At 49.4% G+C, this 27551-nt stretch overlaps 2 protein-coding genes across 6 annotated transcripts in view; one reads left to right on the forward strand and one right to left on the reverse strand.

The window, feature by feature from the left end:
- On the forward strand, window positions 1-17037 carry LOC117652617 (popeye domain-containing protein 3). 4 transcript variants are annotated; one of them, XM_034397667.1, is made up of 8 exons: window positions 1-414; window positions 795-1457; window positions 6349-6506; window positions 6588-6690; window positions 6771-6911; window positions 7498-7545; window positions 7919-8060; window positions 12259-17037. In XM_034397667.1, exons 2-8 carry the CDS (start codon window positions 927-929, stop codon window positions 12321-12323), a joined length of 1188 nt encoding a protein of 395 aa, XP_034253558.1. In that variant the 5' UTR covers window positions 1-414; window positions 795-926; the 3' UTR covers window positions 12324-17037. The 4 variants fall into 4 exon arrangements, with proteins under 4 accessions (XP_034253558.1, XP_034253556.1, XP_034253559.1 ...); XM_034397665.1 differs by lacking the exon at window positions 12259-17037 and adding an exon at window positions 8988-10478; XM_034397668.1 differs by lacking the exon at window positions 7498-7545 and having other exon boundaries at window positions 12259-12323.
- A 144-nt stretch (window positions 17038-17181) lies between these two features.
- The window catches only part of LOC117652616 (organic cation transporter protein-like), a 34851-nt gene continuing 24481 nt past the window's right edge, over window positions 17182-27551 (reverse strand). For both annotated transcript variants that reach the window (XM_034397664.1, XM_034397663.1), the window contains exons 2-8: window positions 26651-27043; window positions 25877-26138; window positions 25280-25448; window positions 20616-20760; window positions 19965-20310; window positions 18625-18806; window positions 17182-18540 (exon numbers count right to left, since the gene is read on the reverse strand). In XM_034397664.1, the coding sequence (XP_034253555.1) occupies window positions 18085-18540; window positions 18625-18806; window positions 19965-20310; window positions 20616-20760; window positions 25280-25448; window positions 25877-26138; window positions 26651-27028 (1938 nt within the window). In that variant the 5' untranslated portion in view covers window positions 27029-27043 and the 3' untranslated portion in view covers window positions 17182-18084. The remainder of the gene's footprint in view (window positions 18541-18624; window positions 18807-19964; window positions 20311-20615; window positions 20761-25279; window positions 25449-25876; window positions 26139-26650; window positions 27044-27551) is intronic.

Consider the following 27551-nt stretch of genomic DNA (forward strand, 5'->3'; position numbering starts at 1 on the left):
GCCTCCCACGCGAACCGCTAGTGTGTGAGAGGGAGAGAGAATGTTTGACCGCATTTTGGAAGCGGCCCAGCGTCTGTCGTTCCTTCCCGCAGGACATCCGCACCGACTTCAGTGGGTCCGAATCCTCGGTCCTTCGTAAAGGACTCTAGGCGAGCAGACGGGACGGGCAGGGGTTCGCCTGTTCGCCTCGCAGCTGCACTACGGACGGACGCAGCTCCACAACTTGACTGCACCTGATTTCGTGCCCCACACGCCTGTACGCTAATTTTGACACCGAATGCTGCACCGTTGGGGGAGCGAACCTGCACCGTCGGGGTCTTGAAGATCATGTAGGCGTCGCAAGGCACTTCCGCGTCCAGAATTTATTGGTTATCGTGGATTGTCATGTCGCCCTGGATTCACTCGATGAACACGGTACGTGAAAAGAAGTTGTATTTGACTCGTGGGCCTCCGTCTTTGAGCAAGATCGGGGGACGGGGTTCGGTCCGCCCACCTGCTCATTTTCGAAATCAATGTATCCGCTATTGGCTGTAACCAAAGGGTTCATTTGTGTTGTGACAGCGCCCCATCGTCCATCATGGACGGTTTCATTGTTTGGTCCCTTTTTAACAATCCATGGGGTGACTTCATCCTTGTGATTTTGTTTGTTCTTGCTGTTTTAACTCGGATCTCAACTCAACTAATTAGTTTTACCGTTACTCTATGCTTACCTTTGGTTGTACTTTCTTAAAAGAGGAAAAATTGTGTTTTGTTGAGTACTATTCTAATGCTTTTTCCTTTTTGTTCTCTTATAGGATGGGTGTGATGGAGGCTCGTTGCTGAAGAGATGAAGACCAACTATGTATGGGTGTTGTGAATTCTTCGGTTCCGTGAAACAGTTTGAATGAAAGGGATCAAGCATTCTGCTACTAGGCGAACAAAGAGAGATGGCTTATGACAGGATTTTTGCTGCAAATTTTGCCGAGGGCAATGCAGCAAGTGAAGTTGGAGCTGTGTCGGGAAGCGGACCTGCTACGAATCTCATGGAAAACATCTCTAGTGCTCTAACGTCAACAAGCCCCTCCCCATCAATGGCTGTATCACAGTTTGAGAAATTACCTTCGTCAACAACAGACCCCCCCTTTGATTGGGCAAATAATTTTAATGTGTCATATTTTGCTTCATTATTTGGTAATCCTGCTTGCTCACAATGGGGTTCTGTCAATCATATGTACTTCCAGTTAGCCAATACATTTTTCTTTTTGTCCTACCTTGCCCCAAGTGGCCTGTATGGCATGGTGTACTTAAGGTCAACTCACTTGATAGGCTGCGCACTGTTCGCTCTTTGGGGATGGTCGGTAATTTGCTCATTTGATGCATTCTTGTGGAATGTGAATTTTGTTGTGATTAACTTCATCCACATCTGCATCCTTCTCTACCGTCTGCGCCCTGTGAAGTTCACCAAAGAAGTTGAAGAGGTAAGACATCTTCACTGCTTTGCTTTACTTTCTTTTTCTATAGGATTTGAAATTTGAGGTCATGATTAGCTATGTATGGTTTTGTTGAAGGGATGCCCTCGCTTTATAACTTATTTATCTGACATTTAAATGTCATGCGGGCCAGAGGGCAGGCTTTGTTAAGGGCGCGATAGGATAGGTGGCAGGCTCCGCCACCTCAAAGGCGGGTTGCTCTAAAGAGCTGCAAAGATCTCTAGTAAAGAGGAGCAGAAGGTCCGAATCCGGAGCCGGCCTAGAGAGGGAGGTGGGGGTAGCAAGTGGCTCTATTTGCCTACTTGCCAAGGCAACGCGAGGCTATTTGCCTACCCATTAGGCGGCTATCCAGGGGCTCGGGGGAAAGGGGGCAATTTTGACTCTTGGATCCGCGCTTGGAGAGAAGATGAATGCATGCAGGCAAGTCTGCTAAAAATTTTAATCTATTTTTTTCTACTTCTGCTTTGTGAAACTTGTCTTGGTTGTCTTGACGCCGGAGCTTGCTCGACGAGTGCCTCGGACCTCGGCCAGCAGACTGATTCCCTGAGACGTTTCCGTCGCTCTGTCTCTCCCACTCATGGGGCATCCCGTTAGGCGCGAGAGAGACAGAGCGACGAAAGCGACTCTCTGAATGAGTCTGCAGGCCGTGAAGGACGCGTCCGGCCGTTCGCCGCTTGTTTGACGGATCCTCCCGTGCAGTCGGTCACGTGGCATTCCACGGCGCGGCGCACAGTGGGCCAGAAGACCGGTGGAGGCGGCCAAAACTCTAGACGCGTTTTGAGCTCCAGAGTCGCTAAACAGGACTGGAACCGAACGTGTGACCCCACCAATCGATTGCTCTCCGAACGAGGAATCCATTGGTGGGGGTCACTCGTTCGGTCCGAGTCCCGTTTAGCGACTCTGGAGCTCAAAACGCGTCTAGGGTTTTGGCCGCCTCCACCGGTCTTCTGGCCCACTGTGCGGCGCTACGCGGCGCGGCGGCCCCCGACATTCAATAACCCGGTCGCCGCGTCGCAGCGCCCAATTGCGGCACTCATTGAGCTCGGATGTCATTCCTTCCGCGGCGCTCTGCAAATTTCCCCGGCGGGTGAAGAAGCGCTCCCCTGGGGCGCCTGCGACCTGGGCTGGACAAGTGAGGGGGTGGGGGATGAGGAATTGGCTCGGGCCGGGTTTATGAGGGGGTTGGAAAGGGGGGGGGGGCATCCCGCAGGCCCCCGGGCTGGGGGCTGACTGGCTGACCGACCAGGGTTAAGTAAGAGGTCTCCGGGCGGGCTGCGGACTCTGACTGCCTGGCTCTGCCGAGGCTGGCCGGCTGGCCCGTGGGCTGGCCGGGCGGGGCCCTACAGGGAGCACTCTATCCAAAGAGGCTGCCTCGTTTTTCGAAGCAGCGGCCCCGTGAGATACTGGCTGCACCAGGAAGTGTCTGGAAAGTGCCCGGAACCACTGCAAGCCTGCCCAGGGCGGCGCCGCACGGCCCAGTGCACCAGTGGCGTAGCAAATTTTATTTCCTGGGCAGGCTCCAGGCGTTTGTACTGCGGGTGGGCTGGGAGAGGGGGCTAAATGGTCGCCCCCCTCCCCCCAGTTCTCCGTACTATGCAGTGGCGGAGGTTGCCTATTTGGTGGCCTAAGCGGGGGAGGCAGAGGCTCTATTAGCCTACTCAAAGGGTCAAAGTATGGCTTTTTGCCTTTTAGGCGGTTATCTAAGTGTCATTGAGGGAACCACCCCTCTCCTACACCCCCTCATTTTTTCGCATCCGCGCCTGGCACTATGGAAAACGCCTGGCGGTAGGCATCCACACACCGCGCCCTTCACCAATGCGGCGCGAGGCGCGCGAGGCCACGCAACCGTGCCGCGCCTCGCAACTAACTGTGCGCATCGGGCTCCAGGAACACCTTGTGCTTCTTTCGCCTCCGATATTTCTTTTCTTTTCTGCGCGCGAGTCGCTCGGATGCCTCCCACTCCCATGGCGGCGTGCACGGCGTGCCGCGACTCAATTTTCTCTTTCTTTGAAGTGTTTGACTGTACGCAATTCCCGCGGCGCGAGCGGCGCGAGCGGTCCGGGAAGAGTGGGTCGTCTGCAGTACAGCTCTGCAGACTGATTCCGAAAGTCGTTCGTTGCTCTGTCTCTCTCTGACGCATACCCCGTACAGGTGCGAGAGAACCAGACTGACGAAGACGACTCTCAGTCTGCAGCTGGCGCCATGGCGGCCACGGCGCGGCCGTGGTGCAGCGCAGCCTACACTGTGTACAGCATTGCGAGGCCTTTGTCGCGTGCCCACGGCAGCCATTCTCTCAGCTGCCATCCAGGGGGCGATTCGGAAGAGCGGTTTGTCACTCCGTCTCTTTCGCACCCTCACGTAGAGCTCTCCGAGTGAGACAGAGACAGAGTGACGAGACGACGCTTCTGCTCGCTCGGCAGTCACTCTGACACCTCCTTCGCTGACACCCCCCCTTTTTTTCTCTGACATCCCCTTCTTTGGCACCCCCTTCTCTGACACCTTCCTTCTCCAAAATAACTGACACCCCCTTCTCTGACACCCCCTTCTCTGACACCTCCCTTCTCCAAAATAACTGACACCCCCTTCTCTGACACCTCCTTCTCTGACACCCCCTTCTCTGACACCCCCTTCTCTGACACCCCCTTCTCTGACACCCCCTTCTCTGACACCCCCTTCTCTGACACCCCCTTCGCTGACACCCCCTTCTCTGACACCCCCGTCTCTGAAACCTTCTTTCTCCAAAACAACTGACACCCCCACCACTGACAACTCCCTTCCCCGACACCCCTTTCCCACGCCCTCCCCCAAAATTCCTCCCCCGACGCCCCTCCCCTCCCCTCCTCCCGTCCGAGTGTCGCCCTCTGCCCCCGTGCCCCTCGCAGCCTCACGTGCCCGCCCGCCCCGCCCGGTTGATGGATGAGCATCAGCGAAGGAAAAGAAATCGAATTCGCCTCTGTAAATTGCATTATGCCGAATGGCCGGGTCGAAGAAGGGACAGAGCAGACAGCGCGCCCCCGCTAGTGGAAGCTTGGGAAAGAAAGGTCCCTTCTTGTCAAAGAGAAGAGTCGGAATCGAATTTCAAAAAGCGCTCGCCGTGGCGGCGTCCCGTTTCCGGCCCATTGCCCGGCCAGTGGAAGTAGTGGCGGTGACCGGGACAGCTCACAGTGGGCCAGAAGACCGGTGGGGAGGCGGTCAAAATCCCGGACGCGTTGTAAGCTCCAGAGTCGCTAATTAGGACTCGAACCGAACGTGTGACCCCACCGATGGATTCCTCGTTCGGAGAGCAATCCATTGGTGGGATCACACGTTCGGTTCGAGTCCAGTTTAGCGACTCTGGAGCTCAACGCGTCCGGGATTTTGGCCGCCTCCACCGGTCTTCTGGCCCACTGTGCAGCGTCGGGCTCGTCATTGCTTTCCCGGAAAGGGCCTGGTGGTGCCACGTGCCATGGGGTGCCATGCCAACGCCACGACGCGGCAATCACCGCAAAGCCCGATTACTGAGTAGCCGCCTGATTCCGAGCAGTGCTTTCGACGATCCGTCTCTCTCGCACCCCTGCGGCACGCCCCTGAAGTGCGAGAGAGAGAGAGAGAGAGAGAGAGAGAGAGAGAGAGCAACAACGCACTGTGTGGAATCCGCCTGCAGCCGCGGCCTGCAACAGACACCTTGTCGCACAGTGCACACCCCTCTCGGCGGATAGAGCCGTTTCCTGTCACGCCTTCCGCAATGTTCTTCATCGCGACATGATTCATCCCAGACGCGACAAGCCGTCGCGTGTCCAGTGCACCTGGCGCCTGCGAGGTAGGCCACGGATCCGTCCCGCGACACACCGCTGTGGAGACGGTGGCCTACGTCGCCCCTGTGAAGACGACAGGGGCGAGGTAGGCCACCGTCTCCACAGCGGTGTGTTGCGGGACGGATCTGTGGCCTACCTCGCAGGCGCTTCAGACCATTGCTGTGTGGTTTGGAGTTAAGAACAAGGCGCTAGTTTTTGGGCGCCCCGTTTTTACAGTGCAGGGCCGTGCGCTGGGGACCGCCGGCCCTAGGCAGGCCTAAAGGCCTTCCCTCGGACCGGGCGGGAGGCTGCCAGGGTGGGGTCGGTGGAGTTGGGTTCGAGACTGACGGAGTTGAACGTTGGGTCCGACAACGGCGCATGCATGGGAGCGAGGCGGTGAAGAATCGATTTGGATTATTAATGGCCTACCTACCCGCGGCGCCACGCTAGCAGTGCTCTGAAGCCTATCCTAACCCGCTCCCGCCTCAACCTCACCCCGTTTCCCTCCTCCTCCTCCTCGTACTCCTCCTCCTCCTCCTCCTCCTCCTCCTCCTCCTCCTCCTCCTCCTCCTCGTACTCCTCCTCCTCGTACTCCTCCTCCTCGTACTCCTCCTCCTCCTCCTTTTACTTCTCCTCGTACTCGTACTCACTCACTCCCTCTGTCTCTCTCATTCACACCTTCACCTCCGTCATCCTCGCTGTGTGCCTTTTCCCGACATCGGGAAACGCTTAAACGCGGGAGTTTGCCTGGCGAACCCAAGCAAGCCTCCCCAAACAAGTTTGCCGGAGTGGCTGGCCCCGCTGGCCCCGCTGGCCCTTGCCCGCCCGTAAATCGGCAGGGGTTAGTGCGGCGCTGGGTTCAGCTCGGTCCAGCTGACTGATTCCGAGCGGAGGCCCCTCTCTTCTCTCTCGCGCTGACGGGAGCGTCCCGCGGCGTCCCGCATGGTGCGAGAGAGACTGGCCGGCGGGACGCCCCGCCCGGCACCAGCCTGCAGCGAGGGTTGGTGTGGGATTTGCGGGTGTCGTGGCTTTACGTTCCCGCTCGCCAAGTCGGACCCCTCCCTTCTCTGCGTTCTTTTCTGATGGAATGATGTTGCTTGTTGCAGGTGTATGTGGCCCTGTTTCAACCTTTGAAGGTGTCGAGACACCAGTTCAAAAAGGTGTTGAGCTGCATGAAGATGATCCGCCAACTGAAGTATCAAGAAGTTTATGCGCAGGAGAAGGTCACCAAAGTAGATTCACTTTCTCTCGTTCTGTCTGGCAAGTGAGTAAGGGCTTCCTCTATGAGGACATCCTTATGTGGCTATTGGCATTTGATTACGATCCAACAATTTGAATGTTTTAGGCTGGTTGTTTCCCAAAACTTTCGTGCCTTGCACATTGTGTTCCCTCATCAGTTTTTGGATTCACCGGAGTGGTTTGGGGTGTCCACTGATGAATATTTCCAGGTCAGTATGGTACATGGATTCGTTAGAATGAAAAAAATCATATTTTAATTCTGTTTGTCACTGCCCTTTTCTTCTTGTAGGTCTCAGTGACTGCAATGGAAGACTCTCGTATTTTGTTGTGGCATCGAGATAAACTCAAGCTAACAATCATAACAGACTCTTTTTTACAAGCAGTATTTGACCACATCCTGGGCAGGGATGTTGTTAAGAAGCTTATGCAGGTGAGTCCTTGGAAATATTGTTATTGTTTGCCTAAAGTGGAAAATCTCAAAGAGAACTGTGAACCAGCTGTGGTGTGCAGTTGTTTTGAGTTAGCCATTAGTTTTGTCTCTAGTTTTTGTACTTGAATGTAGGCAATGGTAAAAAGTATCTAATTTGGATGTACAAACTGCATGCTCTATGTAGTTACCAAAGAGACTAAACTTAGAAGCAAGGTCTACTGTCATGTTTTGGTGTCTTTGTGTTTCCCTCATTTGAGAGAAAATACTAGTGACATGGATTCAGTGGTTTGAGAATGTTTCTAAAACCATACTACATTTTCTATGCTATCCTTACCTCTTCAAATTATGAGATGATGCAAAGATGATGTATGTGGTTTTCTGGTTTTTGGTTCATTGCATAAAAGTGGTTATTTGACATGCTCTAAAATGGAAACAAAATTAACAAGTTGTCTCCGTACATAATTTAAATCAAAATAAAATTCATTTTATCCTGTTGTAGAGATTTCTTAAGGCTTGGAATGCTTCTTATAATTCTGATTGAAATTTGATTACTACGTGAGTGTGGCGTGTGTGCTTGTTGTTTCAGATTCCTGTAGTTGGCACGTCTGTTGATGAGGACAGTGCGGTTTTGTCGGTCTGGTCCAATTGCTTACTTATTTCATATACCTCAATATTGTTGGCTTTATTCATATGTGCTTGTTACACTCAGCTTTAATTAACTTCTCCTAAGCAATCAAGTTATTACACAAGCATTTCTTGCATAATGTTAAATAATTCAGCTTTACAAGATTTACTCGTTATTCTTTCCTTCATCAGCTCACATTAAAATAATTTCCAATTGAAGCCAAACCAAACCGTCATGCATCATGAGCTTTGCATTATCTTGAAATGACAACCACTGCTGGCACTGAGCTTTCTAACATGACTTTTTCTTGTTGTCATTTTTTATCAAAGTGATTGGATGAATGATACTGATGGTTTTCATGGGCTTACCCTTTCTTTTACAGGTGAACGAGACCATGGCAGCTAGTGTAAACGGACATCTGCCAAATAGCCTTGAAGAAGCAGGGGAAGAAAAGCCGATGTTAATTGTCAAGAAAAGCGGGGACGGCCCTGGAATAACTGCGCTTATCAACCGACAGCTTCAAGGTGAGTTCCAAAAAAGTTGGAATGAATACCAAAACTTTGAGCTCATGTGAACATACTGCCGATACTTTGATTTTTATATCAATGTGGTTGCAAACAACTTGGGGTGTCTTCCTATGAAGGATGTAACATTTTTCAATTTTCAACAAATGCAGTGGTGCCTTGGTAACTTTGAAAATGTCCCATTTATTTCAAGTCAGAAACTAAATTAGTTTTATGAAATTGCCCATGTATCCGTATTTTATCCTCCATCAGCGATTTGTTTCTTTATTTTTGATTATTTTTGTTTTCATGCTTTGAATTTTTTTGCTAAATGCTTTTGTGCCGTCCTCTTGATATAAATCATTGTATATGGTTTATTTTATGGCTTGAGCCACACTCCATTGTGTAGTTGTGGGGTTTATTTTAAATTTATTATGGGACAATTGACTTCCATGGTTGCAATCCCATTTTTAATGTATTTTGTTTAGTTCCTATTGATGGGTGCACACACACACATGAGAATCACTCATCTGGCTAATGCTTTGCTTTGCTGACAAAGAAAAATCAACAACTTAAACTACCTCAGCTAGTTTGAGCTCAACTTTAGACTATTCAGTGCAGGATTTTTGAAATTTGTTGTCATAGCCCCCGTTTACATTTTTTACCCACACACTACACATTAAGAAGCCTCTCCTCAAGACTGCCTCAAGACTTGAGTTGATTTGGGTTTGGAGAGATTTTTGGGACCTGTTGTGTTGGTGCTAATGGACATGCCCGCCCAGTTTTGGTCTTCTTTTTAAGGCTAAATGTTTATCTTCTTGGCACAGCATAGTGTTTTTTTTACACTTTGATGTTTTGTTTCTTCATTTCATTTTTAGAACACCCTTCTTGGTTTTTCACTGCTTTGTATTTTCTTTTATTTGTTTTTGTTGTTTTTTTTTGTTATAGATGAGGGCTTTGTGTGTGAGCATGACCCCCTGTTGTCTAGTGCTGACCCCCTGCGATCGACACAACTTCTGGCCCTCCGCACCCAGCGTGATGCTGTTGCTGCTGCAGTTGCAAAGGCTAAAGCTGCTGAAATATCAGAGTGCAAGCTGGAGCTTGCTGACCAGAATCAGAATGATCTGCCTTGATTTAAGCTTGGAGGAGGTGACCTCAGTTACATTTTGTGCTAACTCAGTTTTCTTTACCCTGGATATTTTGAACCTTTGAAGCCAATTTTTAGTACCTGGAACCTACATTTTTCACTATTGCGCCCCACGTTTTCCCAGTTGTTCCATATCAAATCCATTTAGATTTTTTGTAGAACGAAGACTGTATTTTGAGATAAGAAATGTTGACTGATAATGTCATGGAGTCACAAATATTTTTAATCAGATAGCTTAACTTTTGACTGAGTGGTTCTTAATCAGCTGCTTTTGTATCTTCTAATTGTATTTATCAAGTATCGTTGCTTAAGACTGTTTTTGCTCTTAGTGTGCAATATCTCCAAAGCACAGTTTTCCCTTTTTTGATTTTTCCTAAGACTGAACCTTACGTAATTCTCACTTTTCCCAAATCAGCAGCAATCAGCTCCAATCAAATGCTACAGATTTTACTCACAATATTGATTTGTTAAAATAAATTTTGCATTTATTTTATTTTTCCTGTGAAAATTTTTAACAATAACTGAAACTTTTAGTATTGTAAGCTGTTTTATTAGCATTCTAATTTTAAGTAATCCTATACCTGTGCTCGGAAACAACTATTAGAGCAAATGAGAATCCCTTGTCCTGTGTGATTTTTCAGTGCAATCATGTCTAATGAAGGAGGTTATTGTGTTTTAATCAACAATTGTTAACTTTTAATCTCTAGTCAATAATACTCATCTCAAGGTACAAATGAATCACTATAACTTACTACTTTTCTTTGATGATGCTTAATCCTGAAATCTCAAGAAAAGCTTGGCATTAGAAGGTGAAGAGGGAATCATGCAATATTTAAGTATTTCAAAGTATTTATTTATAGTTTGTAAACTACTTTAATAATTGTACTCACATCAATTTTACCTTGAAATTGATGTTAATATGAATGAATCTTATTTTAAATCCATAAAGTGGGATGTCCAGTAAATGTTTTTTCAGCAATGTCAACTCAGTAAGGAGAGGTCCACTGCATGGCTCTTATTTATGCATGTAAATATGGGACAGATGGCTAATTGGCACAAATAAATCTGGTTCAGCTCATTTTTAAAATGAAAGTTCTATAGAGGTTTTACTCTTATGATTTCAAAGGAAAGTTATGCTCTTGCCCACAAATTTATAATGTTAATTGGGAATGCGCCAATAAGCCATAGGACCATTGTGTAATTCAGACAGTCTCCAGTTCATAGTTGTCACCTTTATTGATTTTCTATCTGAGGGTCTAACTTGTGAATAAACATTGACATTTTATCCTTGGTACCATGTTTTGTATTCAACCCTATCTTACATCAGTCAAGATGTTAAGCTTTTTAACCTAAGAGCCTTTAATTTTCATAATGCGATAAGTCTCTTTTACACTCTCCCTTTTAAGAGGGACAATGATAGTAAAGGAGTCCTTAATCTCACTGATTCACACAAGGACCAACCTGATGCTTAAAACATAATTTTTTTCTGAAAGTAATTTGCATTACCCATTGGTTTCTGTTTGATTAGGTGTGCCTAGGATTAAATACTATTACTGTGGTAAGTGAAATGTCTTACTGCTGATTGCAGTGTAATGTAGTAGCATGGTACAAGGTCCAATCACTTGCATCTAGTCCTACATCAGGGAAGCAGACTTTGACCTCCTGCAGACTTGCTTGTTGGACTGGATCATATTTGCACCGTTACTATCTTTGGCCCTTGTTGGCTGCATTAACACATTTGCACATTATGACAGAATAATTCACTTTAATACTACACTGCTTCCGTTGAAACATCACAATCGACTGTTCAAGTTGTTCAAACCTTATCCTTTCTGTAATTGTTTTATCTGATATGAGCAGCAACTGATTTACTACAAAATTTAGGCTTTCAATTTCTTCTCTTTTGTGTGCGTGTCTTCTTTTTATGTGTACTGTACTAATGTGTGTTTTTGTCTTTTATCTCCTTTCTCTCTCACTAGTACCGCAATTTATTGCTCCTTGACTGAAATGCTTGATAGTTGTCTCCCTTGCAAGTATTGTTGCTCATTTCATTCTACTTTCTGTTAACTTACCATTTGTCACAAACATTCTTCTTTCCCTTGACCAAGTTTCTCTAACAGTGACTTTGACACGTCTTTTCTATTCTAATTCACTGCCCCTCAGTGGCTGTGTACTGAGATTTGCTATCAAGCATATTTTGTTTTTCTTCTCAGCATTCTCTGCACCTTCTTTCTCTTTGTCTGAAGTATGCACTCTCCTGACTTTCTTTAATTTCAGGTCCTTCTTGTCTTTTTTGTAGTCTTTCTTCTCATACACATGTGCTGTAGCAGATGAAGCAACGCAATCACTTGCGCAAATGTGTAAAATGAATGCTGTCTCTCAAAATTGACAGAACTAAGTCTCGCCTGTGCTTTACTCTATGTGGCATATTAGTTCAAATGTGATAACTTTGATTATCATTCAGGAGTTCATTGAGATTTTTTAGTCCGTTAATGATATTTATGCATATGTTGCTGAATAACACCAAATTGTCTGAGCCTAGACGCAGACTCTCCTGCAGATCTTTTGAAGTATTGACACCGTCTCTGTTCATGACAAATTGGACCAGCATGGTTTGTCCTCCATCCTTTTCAAACTTGGCCATAAATGTGTTGACTGCATGGCTCTGTCTGCTTACTGCTTGGCCATCCTTCATGTTCCTCCAGCATGCCGCCAATTTGTTTAAGTTGTGTGCATGGTTATCTAATTCTATTCATATCAAATTGTCGTCAAATATTAAGTCATGTCCTGGCATGTCCCAAATCTATTTTGCAAGAAGGGAAAATATTGAATGGGTGTTGTGTCTATTAATTTGTGTAAAAAGAGTTTGCTTCCCTCTGCCGCGCCGCCCCTTTACCAGAGGTTTATTAAGATGAAAGCCAACACCCTTTGAGGTAGACCTGGAAGATAGAATCCTAATCCTTTCAATTGTCATATGGCCAATCCTTTATCTTCCTGTCAGCTTCCCCAGATGTTCTCTATTTTTACATATCTATTTCCATTTCAATGAATTCTACATCTTGACTGTTTCAGCAACGGATCCCAATGCATGGCGCCTAGGCAGGATAGAAGAAACGGACCATGAAACTCCTGTGTAGCGCATGCCAGCAAGGACCATGCTTGGACCAACCCAGCAATACTTCACTGCTTTAAGCAGAATTTTGATAATGTGCCTCATGTAGGTAAATGAAAAGTCCTAATCTTTTGATTTTACCAAACCATGGTAATGTAAAATATACATAAATGTATTGAAAATAGATGTTTGATGTTACCCATATAGTATTTTTGAAGATAAGTTGTTTCATTGTGAAACAAAGTACTGCTTAATTCAAACAAAGTTCTATTGACGTATTTATCTTGAATGACTGCAGTAGTGTTGTTTTGATGTTGACCTTTAAGCAGTAGCTTGTGATTTCCTATCTGCTTAAGATAAAAATTTTGATGAGTGGCGCCAAATTAAAACTTAACTGCTGTGTTATTATGGTGAAGCCCAAATATGGATATGCCCCTCAGTATTCTTTAGTATTTCCAAGGTAACAAATTTAGTAAGTGTTTGTAGGTAGTCTTCCTTGCAGAGTATAATCCCAAGAATAGTGTTATGTAAATGGTTATCTTAATTTCATTGTGATACAATGTGAAATTTTTTTTCCTGGGTACTTTCAGTTTTTTCTTGCCTTTTGTTGACAGCTGGGTCATTCTTCAAAAGTTGGTTTCACTAAACACCTGACCTGTAAAATTCTTTTGGGTCGGAAAAAAAAATTAGTCACTCAACACTCTAATTGGACTGTTTGATGCCTTTATATGTGGTGAACACTTTGACCTTTACTACAAACTAGAACTAAAACTTTATGAAACATTCAAATGCTGGCTTACCCTTATGCTGAAACTGCATTTGTAATTAAATTTTAATGTGGAGTTATTTTATGCGCTTTGATTGCAAATGTCATGTGTGATGTAAACTGCCGGATAATATTTTTTTGTAATCTACCTGTATGATGTTATGTGTGAAGCTTTGTGTCAGTGTTATTCGATGTGATAGTCAATATTCACATACCTGTACCTACCTATTTATTTATTTAGTTATTTATATATATATGAGAGTAGGTGAAAAATCTTCAGATCGATTGATTGTTTATGACTCTCTGGTTTTTAATTTACAACTCAGCTTGTGGACACCCATACTTCCCAACAAAAAATTTCTTAAAAATAATGTGATAATGAATTAGCTTCTATAAATAATTTTGGGATCAAAATATAAGCAAAACCACTGGCAGAAGAGAAAGGAAAAGAGCAGGCATTCAGGCATGAGACGGAAATGAAATGTTCCATCAATGATTGATAAAACAAGCTCTTTTTCATTTTAATCTGTGAGTTAGGTTTGTGCGAGTCTTACTGAAGGTACTAAGGTCTCATTTTAAAGGTTCAGACGTGTTAAGGAGAAAAGGCTTTTCCCATTGAAAAGCTACTGTTGATTATTGGGCAAGGATGTCAGACAGTTGTCATTTTAGTTTACCCCTAGCGAATGTGATGTCTTTGACAATGTGAATTCCGTTTCATAATTAATTTTGTGTATGCTACCCGACTGTTCTGCACAGCCTCATTGTTAGTATGGTGGCTCGTAAGATATTTATAATTTATTCTATTGTATATAAATTTATTCATTTTAAATGTTGACTAGTGAATGAATGAAATTAAGGATTATTAATGTTGTGTAACATATATATTTTAGGAAACTTTCTCAGAAATACTCTACTTATTTTATAATCAAAGTTTTGAAACATGAGAAAGAAATGTTTTAAATTTGGTTTTAAATGCTACCAGTATGGTGTTACTTCAAATGAAGATTGTGATGACAATTAACTGGTTTATGTATGGTGAGTGGCAGGAGAATGTTAATTTTGCAGCATAGTTCTTATTTTTGTACTTATCAGGACCCAAAAGCGTTACTGAGATGATAGTAGGTATATTTTATTGTAATTTATTCACTGATGTAACAATAACAGTTGGATGACCTCACCATAGCACTCAGATTGTTTAGGATAAATGTTGCGGTAAACTTCTTGGTATAATGATTTATTTAATTATGCAATATGAACATCCAGATTAGAATCATATTCAAAATAGATTGTCTTTAAAGTACAAACTGGTGCTTGGTTACATCATGGTCACATGGTTACTCATTTATTCAGTTTGTCCAACACTGCCTTGAATCATCAGACTTGTATATGTACACTCCGCATTGGCATGCCCTGAGACTGGGCGTCTTTGTCGCCTGCCTCACCTTTTAGCACGCCAATGTCGCCCAGTTTCGGGGCACCTTTGTCGTCGCCTGGTCTCATGGTGTACAAATCTTCCCGCACCCGGCCCTCTCCCATGGTAGAGCATGCACAGGTGCCTAGTTTCTGGGCGACCAAGATGCCCAGATTCTGGGCACCAAACTGGGTGACATTCGGCTCTCTAAAAAGTGGAGCAGGCGACAAAGGCTCCCAGTTTCGGGGCATGCCAAATTTAAAGAGTGGTCTCGGCTTCATTCATTTTAAGACTTTGCCTCTCAACCTATTGATCCTTCATTTCAGCATAGAAAACCAAGGCGCGTAGCCGGAGCGAGGGCAATTAATTGAATGGGGTGCACGCAGCCCCCCCCCCTTTTCCTCCCCCATGGGGCATCGACGTAGACAACCCACAGAACAATCCGCCTAAAGGCAGGCAGCCCACAGTACTTGCTGAAGGCGCCGGCAAGAGTGCATGACGCAAACGAATAAAGGAGTGTTGTCCGCTATGAGCAGGATCTGGGTTCGAATTACAGACACTTGTATCTTTTCATCGGTTTACAACTTGTATCTGGTATCATCAGTACAAGTTTCGTGGCATTCCCTACCACGTGAGTCGGTAGCCTAGTGGGCTAAGGAGTCGGCTGTCATGAGGAGAACGCGGGTTCAAGTCCCGTGGGCCCCAAACTTTTCCTGAGTTTGGCTCCCAAACTCTCAGTTCACTTCTTGAACCCAAAGAATCAGGTCTGAAGTTGAGCGAGGAAGGACTGTGTCGTTTGGTGGGTCAGGCCGCAGAGGTAGCGGCCGCCCGGAGAGGGGAAACTGGTTCAAATCCCAGGCGTGGAAACGTTTTCCTCAGTTGAACTTTGAATAAAACAAATTTTACAATAAAAAGTGGCTGAGAGCGCAGAGGAAGTGGTTGCTCCGAGAGAGCACTCGGATTCGAATCCCAGGTGCAGGAATATTTTCCTCAGTTGACTGCTTGAATGCGGTACCATCACTCTAAGTTTGGACAAACTTCTATCAATCGGCGCCTTGGTGGCTCAGTGTGTTGGAGTGTCGACTGTGGTTAGAGGTACGCGGGTTCAAGTCCCGGCTAGGTATGGCTTCTGTTTTTCATCGCAGCGCTTTTGCAGCAGCGTGTCGAATGGGTGGCCTACCTTGTCGGCGCGGCCCGACGACAATCCTGGCTTTCCCCATTAAGGTACAAAAGAGTACCTGCGCCTTCGGCCCCAACCCGACCCCTGCGTGTCGTAGGTGGGCCTACCTTGGTGGCGCGGCATGTATGTACACGGTTAACTTCCATCTCTAAGATGCAAAAGAGTTCCCGCCGTCGGCCCCTCCCCCCCTACCCCCCCTCCCCGAAGGAGGGTGGAGTAGGGCAATCATAAAGGGTTAGCAACCTGACCTGGCTGGTGGCGAACCAGGTACGACGGGAATCGTGTGCTGCCGCATGGCCTCCAACCAGCCTCCACGGCCCATCGCTCTGCCACCTGAGCTACGACAACACACCTGCCTGACACGTCCTATCTTAGAGTGATGGTACCGGGTTTGAGAAGTAAACAGAGGAAAAGATTTCGCTCACCTGGGAGTCGAACCCAAGACTTCCTCCCGCCGGCCGACTCCTCTGCCCTCTCGGCCATCCTGCCACTGCGAGCTAACCCGATCAATCTTAGAGTGATGGTACATACGTAAACAGAGGAAAAGATTCGCTCACCTGGGAATCGAACCCAGGACTTCCTCCCTCCGCTTCCCATACCCTCAGTCCGCGTTTGGGCACATCTTTTGGAAGTGAAGTGGTGGCTCAGACCAGCGGTCAAGGGAACGCACGCCTGTTTCACCTCATCACCTTTCTTTATTTGTATTTTTCTCTAATTGCACAAACTTTTTTCAGCGGCCAACTAACACAGTTTTGCTTGAGCCATTTAAGTTGTCACGAAGCTAATTTTTGTTCGGTAATAAATACGCACATTTGGTGAACGAGATCAGTGTGTCGCTTTGAAGGTGACTCAGTTTTGTACTACCCTTTGAATTTGAGTTCTAGAGTTCTTATGATTTTGTTGACATAATTTGACATGTTACTTTGAAAGCCATTTGAATTTTGTGGCAAATAGTGCATCCTTCAGATCTCCCCATTGTGTTTTCTCAAAGAATCTTTACAGTAATGCAATCCATAAAACTGACTATCATGACAATCATTGTTCCTCCATTGACATTATTTTGATTTCGAGTAGTGAGTGAGAAGTTTTCATAACGGTGCAACTGTTTTGTTGGCTCTAAACAAATATTTTCTTTTTAATTAAAATTGAATGTGTACTGTCGTAATAGTGAGTAAAGTATGAGAATACTTCTTAATTGATATTGTGTTCTGAATGTATGAATGTAAGGGAAACGTGTGTACTTAGATAGTTACTGTGTAACAAGATTGTTATCTTTTACTTTCAATTGTTTATGGAAGCATTCCTTGAAAATGTTCCACTCTTGTGTTGAAACTGTATTCCATGTTTTGTTTCTGTGAAATAAGAGGCATTTATTCATGAAACATTTGAAGTAATTTATCTTGCTCCTGTGGTGCATGCTAGAATGAGAGGGGGAACGACCATTAGGTTTCAAAGGGACTTGAGCCCTTCTTGGATAGTGGGGTGTTGGTAATTGGGAACGAAAGCACCAAATAAAGAACAAAGAGCACACAAGCTTAAAACTTCATTAAAAAATATTTTTAGTAATATGCATAAGTACACACACAGCAGATTCATTACATGACAAAAAAATAAATATACAAATATCACATGGGTCTGAGCTCTATAACATACATGTCAGGAATGTCAGAAAGATTATCCAAAAACGCATAAGCAACATCAGAATTAACAATACTGTTCCTTATGCCGCCGGGCCTTCCCATGAAAGGCTCCCTGAGAACAAATCACTCGAGGATACCTACGTTGTCACCTTGGATTTGGGCTTTTGCCCTGCCCCAAGTTTCCACTCACACAGGAAAAAATTACTCTTCAAAAACTCGACAGAAAGAAGAGGAAGTCACATTCACACTCATGCAAACTTTCATGCATCTGCACACAGGATGATGCATCATCAAATAATCACAGAAACACTTCTATTAAAATGATAAGCATCCAAGACACTTGAGCAAAACTTTACAAAATTGTTTGAAATAATGGTGAAATACATCAGTGCCAGTGGCTGCCACTTGAAACAAAGTGACATTCAAGCCACAAATGTACATGGATCATATTAGTCCAATGAGGACTGGGAAGGTTATTGCTTGGTCAATAAATACTCAAAGAAGGCAATAAAGCTTGTCAATGTTAACTCAACCAGCGCTCACACTCTCACGCAAAACTGTTACGTCTTCTGAGTAAGTGAGCCGTAAGTAATAGAAACAGTTCCAGAGGCCCGTCTTAAAAAAAATACACAAGAGTCTTCTAGGAAGCACTTGATTTTTAAAAAAATAAACTCATGGCGTTCGCTGCTGAGTAACAAACATATGGCGTCACAACGACAACTGGCTGCCACGTTGTCAAAATCACACGAATGTACAACGATAATTCGCTTGCAGGTATTGGCAAGTTCTTTACAGGTGCACAGTCACTGTCTCGGGCTCGGCCGAGGGGGTTGGCGGGGCGGCCTCGGGGCTGGTGGGGCTCGTGGGTGACGAGGCCGGCGTCGGCGAGCTGCTCTTCTCCGGCACCGTGACCTGCACGGAGCCGAGGCTGCACACGGACGTCTTCTTGTTCCTGGCGGTCACCGAGGTCCTGGTCGGCCTCGCCGCCACCGAGGTCTTCTTGACGGGCGCGGGGACCCTGTCGCCGCCCTTGAGGTCGTCCACCACCACGCCCGCCAGGCCGCCGCTGCCGCCGTTGGCCGCCGGCGCGTCGCCCTTCTTGGCGGGCTTGCCGATGTTCTCGGCCTCCTCGATGTTGTCCGGCAGCTTGGTGTTGTGCGTCTCCGGGAACACGAGCGCCAGCAGCCCGCTGGCCAGCGACATGGAGCCGAACAGGATCATGGGCAGGGACTCCATGAGGCGCGCCTGCGGCAAGGACAACCACACCGTCAGGACGACCGGCGACACGCAGCCATTTTGGGTGAAAATTAAAAACGCTGCTCTACTCACGAGGAGCCTGGTCTGCGGCGCGATGACGGAGCCCAGGCGGCCGATCATGGAGCACAGGGCGAACAGCGAGTGGCGCACGTTGGTGGGGAACAGCTCGGCCGTCAGCACGTACAGCACAGTGTAGGACACCGTGATGCCGAACTTGCCCACCAAGTACGTGGCGATGCGCACCCACACCAGTCCTGCAACAACAAACATGAACATGGCAGCAACGTCATTGGGCATTCCGAGCAGTGCAGCGCGCGGGGCGGCAGGGCGGCAGGGCGCTTGAGGTGCCTGCCGGGTAGGCAAAGCCAGGGCAAAGCCACGGCAGAGCCTCACGTCCCTGTCTGGGGCTTCTACAAAGTGTCGGCCACGCAACACTTCTACAAACGAGCAGACTGCCAGCCATTCGCACTTTCCGACGGCTGAGTTGGAGGAAGCCTCGAGCGCCTGCGAGGTAGGCCAAGGTTCCGTCCCGCAACACACCGCTGTGGAGACGGTGGCCTATGTCGCCCCTGACAGGGGTGAGGTAGGCCACCGTCTCCACAGCGGTGTGTTGCGGGGCGGATCCGTGGTCTACCTCGCAGGCGCTACAGGCCTCCGACTCTACAAATCAAAGAGTGTACATGGTACGCTCTAACTGGAGCATGCCTGCAAGCACGCTCTAGCTAGCGCATGCCTGCCAAGCATGCACTAACTAGTGCATACATGCCATGTACACGCTTCCTGATTGCAGAAAACTACCTATCCCTTATGCAGTAAATGTATGCTTCAGTTAGCGTGTACCTGGCATGTATGCACTAGTTAGTGCATGCTTGGCAGGCATGCGCTAGTTAGAGCGTGCTTGCAGGCATGCTCCAGTTAGAGCGTACCATGTACACTCTTTGATTTGTAGAGGACCCAAGAGGCGGATGCGCCCCAAACGGGCACGACAGCGCTTTCGTAGAGTTATTGCGTTGTGGCCACGAACAGGGACGTCCAAGCCTCGCTTCACTGGTAAAACTGGAGCGTAGTTGTATGCTTCATTCAAGCATACAACTGCGCTTGAAGACTTTACGCCTGACGTCAAGCGTAGAGAAGAAATCCTCCCATGCATTTAGATAGGCGGGAGAGGGGTGAAATGGAGAACTACGCTTGAAGCCGAGCGTAGTTCTACTACGCTTGAAGAAAGGCGTAAAAGTACGCTTGAGTTCTACCAGTGTTCCCTGCAGACTGATTCCGAGAGTCGTTTTCGTCGCTCGGTCTCTCTCCCATTCGTGGAGCGTGCCGTGCAGGTACGAGAGGGACAGAGCGACGCAAACGACTCTCGGAATCGGCCCGCTGGCGGTGAGGGCTGCAGGAGGGGCCCTCGTACTTACCGCCAGAGTCCGGAATGAAGATGAAGGCGACGCAGGCCACGCCGGTGAGCACGAGCGAGGAGCACATGGAGGCGCGCCGGCCCACCCGCTCCATGAGCAGCCACGTGACGAGCCCGGCCGGCACCTCCACCAAGCACACCAGCATGAAGTTGAGGTACAGGTTGCCCGCCACGGCCACCGAGTTGAGCGACAGCCCGTAGTACACGAACGTGTTGGTCATCCAGCAGAAGGAGCACGTCAGCAGACGGACCAGCAGAATCTTGGACTTGAACGTCTCCTTCAGGGCCCAGTACGTGGAGGGCGTGTCCTCTTTGTAGTCGTCCTTGAACGCTTTCTTGGCCTTGGCCTGCAAGTAGAGACAGGAGAGGTTAGTCTCGTCGCCGACCGGCTGAGGAGGGATGGCCGGATGGGGCTGATCTAGTCTGGTCACGTGCAAAGCAGCTATTTTCAAAATCGAATTGAACATCAAAGTCGCTAAAGAGGACTCGAACCAAGCGTGTGACCCCACCAATGGATTCCTCATTCGGAGAGCAATCCATTAGTGGGGTCACACGTTCGATTTGAGTCCTATTGCTGGAAACGCGTGCAGTATTTTGACTGCCTCCACCGGTCCTCTGGCGCCCTGTGCGGCGTGGCGGGGCACTGCATTACCTCCTCCGCGATGCTGGCCTGCATCTCCTCCAGGTCCATCTGCTTGGTGGGCATCTTGTTCATGACGGCGGCGCGGCGGATGATGGCGCGCGCCTCCTTGGTGCGGCCCTTGGAGCACAGCCATCGCACGGACTCCGGAAGGATCCTGCCGAACAAACAAGCAAAGAGGCCGTCAGAGACAGCGAGCTGGCGAGCTGCACAGTGGGCCAGAAGACCGGCGGAGGCAGACACAAGTCAAGACGCGTTTTGACCTCCGGAGTCGTGTAATGGGGCTCAAACCGAACGTGTGACCCCACCAATGGATTGCTCTCCGAACGAGGAATCCATTGGTGGGGTCACTCGCTCGGTTCGAGTCCTGTTTAGCGTCTAGAATTTTGGCCACCTCACCGGTCTTCTGGCAACTCCACTAGTGTACTGGCGGCGACATAACACACAGCGCCAACTGCGCGTTTGAATAATAATGGCAGAAGGCCGCAAACGGTGTCGGGGAAACTCGTCACGCAAATACTCTCGTCAGATAAGATTGCGCGTGTCTGGGCGCAAGGCGCAGGGCGCAGCGTCCCGGCAGGACCACACGGCCACGCCCTCCCTCGGTTTCCGCGCTCCGTCTCTCTCGCACCCACGGGGCGTTGCCTGTGGGTGGGAGAGAGACAGCTCTAGAAACTGAAGAGAGTGCATGGCATGCTCCTCCTAGGAGTCAACCACAAAGCACACTCTTCCCAAGAGCATGCTTGCAAGCACACTCTTCCCAAGAGCATGCTTGCAAGCACACTCTTCCCAAGAGCATGCTTGCAAGCACACTCTTCCCAGGAGCATGCTTTCAAGCACTCTAGTGGCCGGTGTTAGTCAAATGACCCTGCACTTTTTCCGCATGCAATGCCGCTTTGCACATCGATAGTTAAGGCCAAAAGAAACGTTTTGACCCGCAGACGCATTTTTTTTATCCCTTAGGAAAAAAGTTATGAAGGGTTAAATTTAACATGGCGCCTTACGGGAATTTCGGGTAGGCAACCCGCAGCGCACGGCGGTGGTTTCCACGTCGCGGCCGCGAGTTTTGGCCCAAAAGTGGGACTTCCAGTTGGAATTTCCGAACCAAATTTTCAGGGTTGCTTAAGAAGGGTTCAAAGATCATGTTGCCGTCGAGCACTTGCCAAAATTGTGACCGAGGCCGATTCTGCGAGGCCTCAAAGTCCAAATTTCGGGAAATTTAACAAGGTGGTGTTCAAAGCCGTCCAAATCCTTAACGGTGCGCAAAACAAGTTGCGTCTTCGGCGGGATCAATAAAGTGGAGTGTCCTGAACACGCTCCAGGTGGTCGATTTTTCAAATTTGACCTGGAGTTTGAGATAATCGAATTTTTTGGGGACATTGCAGCTCGGCCGGCGAGCCGCGGCGGTACCAGATTAGCACGCACAGGGGTTTTTGACGATACATGTTGCAAAAATGAAGCGCGCTAGACTCTTTTCACGGAGTGCTCCGCAAACTATGCCACAACCACAACCAAATGCCAAATTTTGAACCAGATAGGGGCCGGGGAACGTCCCTAAATGAGGACGGGAAAACGGCTCCGGACGCCGAAATGACAGACTTATGCCGCAGTGCTCGGCGAGCGGGGCGTAAGGGCACGTTTTTGGAGAATAATTGTGCGTTATAGAAGCAAGGTAGACTCTTTCCGCGCAGTACTCCGTAAACTATGCCACAATTACAAGCAAATGTCAAATTTTGAGCCCGGCAGGGGCCGGGAAACGTCCCTAAATGTGGGCGGGAAAACGACTCGGGACGCCGAAATGACAAACTTTTGCCGCAATGCTCAAATGCCGCAATGCCCAAATGTCAAATTTTGAGCCAGCCCGGGGGAACATCCCCAAATGAGGGGGTGGAAAACAGCTGCTGAAGCATTTTAAAGGCGCTTTTCAAACGTGTTTTGTTGTTTTTCAAACTCGATGTTGTTGTTCGGCGGTGAGGTGGGATGGTGGGCAAATGAACTTGGACAGGCGCGCCACCGCCACCCGCTTTTTTCCTGCCCTCATTTAGGGACGTTCCCCGGCCCCTGCCGTGCTCAAAATTTGAAAATTGGTTTTGAGTGTGGCATACTATTTTACCGCGTACTGGGCTGAAAGAGTCTAGCCTGCTTCGGTAACGCAAGATCATTCGCCAACAAAGGTGCCCGCATGCCGCGCCGAGCATTGCGGCGAAAGTTTGTCATTTCGGCGTCCCGAGTCGTTTTCCCGCCCACATTTAGGGACGTTTCCCGGCCCCTGCCGGGCTCAAAATTTGACATTTGCTTGTAATTGTGGCATAGTTTACGGAGTACTGCGCGGAAAGAGTCTACCTTGCTTCTATAACGCACAATTATTCTCCAAAAACGTGCCCTTACGCCCCGCTCGCCGAGCACTGCGGCATAAGTCTGTCATTTCGGCGTCCGGAGCCGTTTTCCCGTCCTCATTTAGGGACGTTCCCCGGCCCCTATCTGGTTCAAAATTTGGCATTTGGTTGTGGTTGTGGCATAGTTTGCGGAGCACTCCGTGAAAAGAGTCTAGCGCGCTTCATTTTTGCAACATGTATCGTCAAAAACCCCTGTGCGTGCTAATCTGGTACCGCCGCGGCTCGCCGGCCGAGCTGCAATGTCCCCAAAAAATTCGATTATCTCAAACTCCAGGTCAAATTTGAAAAATCGACCACCTGGAGCGTGTTCAGGACACTCCACTTTATTGATCCCGCCGAAGACGCAACTTGTTCTGCGCACCGTTAAGGATTTGGACGGCTTTGAACACCACCTTGTTAAATTTCCCGAAATTTGGACTTTGAGGCCTCGCAGAATCGGCCTCAGTCACAATTTTGGCAAGTGCTCGACGGCAACATGATCTTTGAACCCTTCTTAAGCAACCCTGAAAATTTGGTTCGGAAATTCCAACTGGAAGTCCCACTTTTGGGCCAAAACTCGCGGCCGCGACGTGGAAACCACCGCCGTGCGCTGCGGGTTGCCTACCCGAAATTCCCGTAAGGCGCCATGTTAAATTTAACCCTTCATAACTTTTTTCCTAAGGGATAAAAAAAATGCGTCTGCGGGTCAAAACGTTTCTTTTGGCCTTAACTATCGATGTGCAAAGCGGCATTGCATGCGGAAAAAGTGCAGGGTCCGGCCTTTTTGTTGGACTAACACCGGCCACTACTCTCCTTGCTTGCAAGCATGCTCCTGGGAAGAGTGTGCTTGCCAAGCATGCTCCTGGGAAGAGTGTGCTTGCAAGCATGCTCTTGGTAAGAGTGTGCTTTGTGGTTGACTCCTAGGAGGAGCATGCCATGCACTCTCTTCAGTTTCTAGAGAGAGCGACGAAACGCTGTGCGGCACAGTGGGCCAGAAGACCGGTGGAGGCGGCCAAAACTCCAGACGCGTTTCGAGCTCCAGAGTCGCTAAATGGGACTCGAACCGAACGAGTGACCCCACCAATGGATACCTCGTTAGGAGAGCAATCGATTGGTGGGATGCCACGCTCGGTTCGAGTCCTGTTTAGCGACTCTGGAGCTCAAAACGCGTCTAGAGTTTTGGCCACCTCCACCGGTCTTCTGGCGCACTGTGTGCGGCATCAGCCCGCTGGTCCCTGCCCGAAGATCCGATCCACCATACTTTTCCTTTCTACGACTCGTCCCGTTTAGTTGAGCTTTTTCAGGCCAAAATCTTGACAACATCATGAGATGGCACAGAGAGCTCGCCGCGGGCCGACAAGACAAAGCAAGGCCGAGACGAGCTCGTTGTAGGGGCGGGGGAGGGGGAGGGGTGGCCTAGGGCAGGGCAGGGCCGGCAGGGCCGAGCTCTCTAGCTAATGAATTGGCTCGCGAGGCTGACGAGGCCCGCCCAGACCAGACCAGCGCGTGACGTTGTTGACACAACCAGTGGCCGCCACGCTCGCCACGCTACCCATTCTCCAGTATCAGCCCGAGCGTGCCCTGGGCCGCTGCTGTCGTATTCCCACTAACTGTGGCTAAAGGGCCATGCACGGCAGTAACTCTCTTTGAATGGAGAGGACGGCGATGATGCTGGGCAGCTATGGGATGCGCGTCCGAATGCCGCCCCCAGGAGATAACACTTGACGCGATGCACCAGTGTCGGAAAGGTTACCACCAACCTCAGCCTGACTACCAGGGCAACTCGCCGAGAGCACTGCCCAGTAGGCAAACTGAGGTTGGCAACCCTATTGCCACTGCCGAGCGATTCCGAAGAGTCGTTTCGTCACTCTGTCTCTATCACGCTCATGGGGCTCTCCATAAGGGAGCGAGGGAGACAGCGACAGCGACAAACCGATCTTCTGAGTCACTCGACAAGTGAACCTAATGCTCCTTTAGCAAAACTGTCCACAGAAATAAAAGTTTGTTTTACTTCGACTCGGAGTTTGCTTCCCCCGACTGGATTGCAATACAAGTATGGTCGACACGTACAGTGCAGTGGCCTAGAAGACCGGTGGAGGTGGCCAAAATTCTAGACGTGAGCTCCAATCGAACGTATGATCCCAAAATTGAATTGATCTCCGAACGAGGAATCCATTGGACGCGCTTGGTTCGAGTTCCGCCTTACGCGCGACTCAGGAGCTCGAAACGCCTCTAGAATTTTGGCCGCCTCCACCGGTCTTCTGGCCCACCGTCCAGTGTATGGCCTCGCAGTGTACCCACCAGAGCACGGCGATGGACAGCACGGCCGGCCCGTAGAAGGCCCTGAGGATCCACCGCCAGTCCTGCAGCGCCCAGGCCACGCCGCCCAGCACGGCCTCGCCCACGGCGTACACGGAGTGCGTGAAGGCGCTCCACAGCACGCGCTTCTGCGGGCCCATCAGCTCCATGCCTGCGGACAAGACCGTCAAAGTCAAGGGGGTGCCACGACCTCAACAACAACAACAACAGGAAGGTGCCACGGCCTCGACGGCAACCTCAACAACAACAAGAAGGTGCCACGGCCTCGACGGCAACCTCAAACAACAGGAAGGTGCCACGGCCTCGACGGCAACCTCAACAACAACAAGAAGGTGCCACGGCCTCGACGGCAACCTCAAACAACAGGAAGGTGCCACGGCCTCGACGGCAACCTCAACAACAACAAGAAGCTGCCACGGCCTCGACGGCAACCTCAACAACAACATGAAACTGCCATGGCCTCGACGGCAACCTCAACAACAACATGAAACTGCCATGGCCTCGACGGCAACCTCAACAACAACAAGAAGCTGCCACGGCTTCGACGGCAACCTCAACAACAACACGCCGCACGCTTACCCAGGATGAAGGAGGCGCTGTACAGCCCCGCGTTGAAAAGCGGGTCGAGGAACTCGAAGGCGAGGAAGAAGATGTAGTTGGGGGCGTACGAGCGCAGCATGCCCATGATGCCGGCCAGCAGCAGCCCGGCCAGCAGGATGGTGCGCCGGCCGTAGCGGTCCGACACGAAGCCGGCGATGGGCATGCCGAAGAAGCGGCCCACGTTGTTCATGGTGCCCACCATCGTCAGCTTCCAGTCGCTGTCGTCGCAGGTCATGTTCCACTGCAAAGAGGAAAGGGCGGAAGGGGTCAGGGTCTGTCTCTCTCGCACTCATGGGCCGTCCCCTATTTTGTGCGAGAGAGACAGATCGACGAAAACGATTCTCGGAATCAGTCTGCAGGCATCCGCGGTCTCGCGTTGCAGGAAGGAGCCGGGCGTGACGCAGCCATGCGCCGCGCAGTCCCACCAAGCCCCAAGTCCCACACGAGGACACGCGCGGAAGAGGCCCATCGGTTTTTAAGGGAAACAGCGAAATCTGTGTCGGTTTCCAAGGGACTTAACACTGAACGGGAAAAAAAGCACAGGGTAAGAGAAAAAGACCCCCCCCCCTCCCCCGGTGGCCTACCGCAGACATCTGGACATCCACTGAACAATGATTCCACAGTCCGATTTGCATCTGCAGTTAAAATAACTGGTCGAGTTAAGATTCCAAGTCAAGATGCACCTTTCCCTGTACGTTTCTTCCCCAACTTGCCCCTACTGAACCCGCGCCTGGCCAAAAAAAGCACGCTTACCTCGCTCTTGATGGACACCTCCGGCTTGGGGTACACCCACTCCGTGCACGCCTCCTCCTCCGCGGTGAACATGGAGGCGATGCACGACTTGTTGTCGGGCAGCACGGCGCCGGGCGCGGTCTTGTACCGGTAGCAGCCGACGGGGCGGTCGTTGTCGAACGGCACCACGGCGTCAGTGAGCCACGCCGGCCGGAACTCTGTCTGCAGCGGGTCCTCGCAGCCCGGGATGAGGCACCGGTGCTCCACGTCCATGGCCGTGAACACGTAGGTGAGGTAGAACACGGCGTGGAACACGATGGGCACGCACAGCAGGCCATAGCTGATGAGCTGGAACTTCCCCCAGTGGCCCAGCTGCTCCAGAGCGCTGTCCAGCTCCATTCTCTTCGGCCTCGTCTGCAACACATTTCGACATTCACGTCACAAAATGCAAAGAAACACAAACAAGCTCCACAGTATCCCCGCGAACACCCGTGAGCACAGCCACGCGCCGCAAAGCGCCCATTTATAGCAGAGCGCCCTTCAGCGGGCTGCTTCCGAAGCAGGCTATTCGCCGCCCCGTCTCTGCCGCACCCAGGGGGCGTCCCGCAGGGGTGCGAGAGAGACAGAGCGACGACACGACTCTTGGGAATCGCTCGGCGGGGAGAGGGAAAGGCTGCTGCCACGTGCGAATAGGGCATAGCGACGCACAGTGGGCCAGAAGACTGGTGGAGGCGGTCAAAATTCTAGACGCGTTTTGAGCTCCAGAGTCGCTAAACAGGACTCGAACCAAACGTGTGACCCCACTAATGGATTCCTCGTCCGGAGAGCAATCCATTGGTGGGGTCACACGGTCGGTTCGAGTCCCATTTAGCAACTCTGGCTGGAGCTCAAAACGCGTCAGGAGTTTTGACCGCCTCCACCG

This window comes from Thrips palmi, unplaced genomic scaffold (genome assembly GCF_012932325.1).
Source record: "Thrips palmi isolate BJ-2018 unplaced genomic scaffold, TpBJ-2018v1 HiC_scaffold_7, whole genome shotgun sequence".
In the NCBI taxonomy this organism is placed as follows: Eukaryota; Metazoa; Arthropoda; class Insecta; order Thysanoptera; family Thripidae; genus Thrips; species Thrips palmi.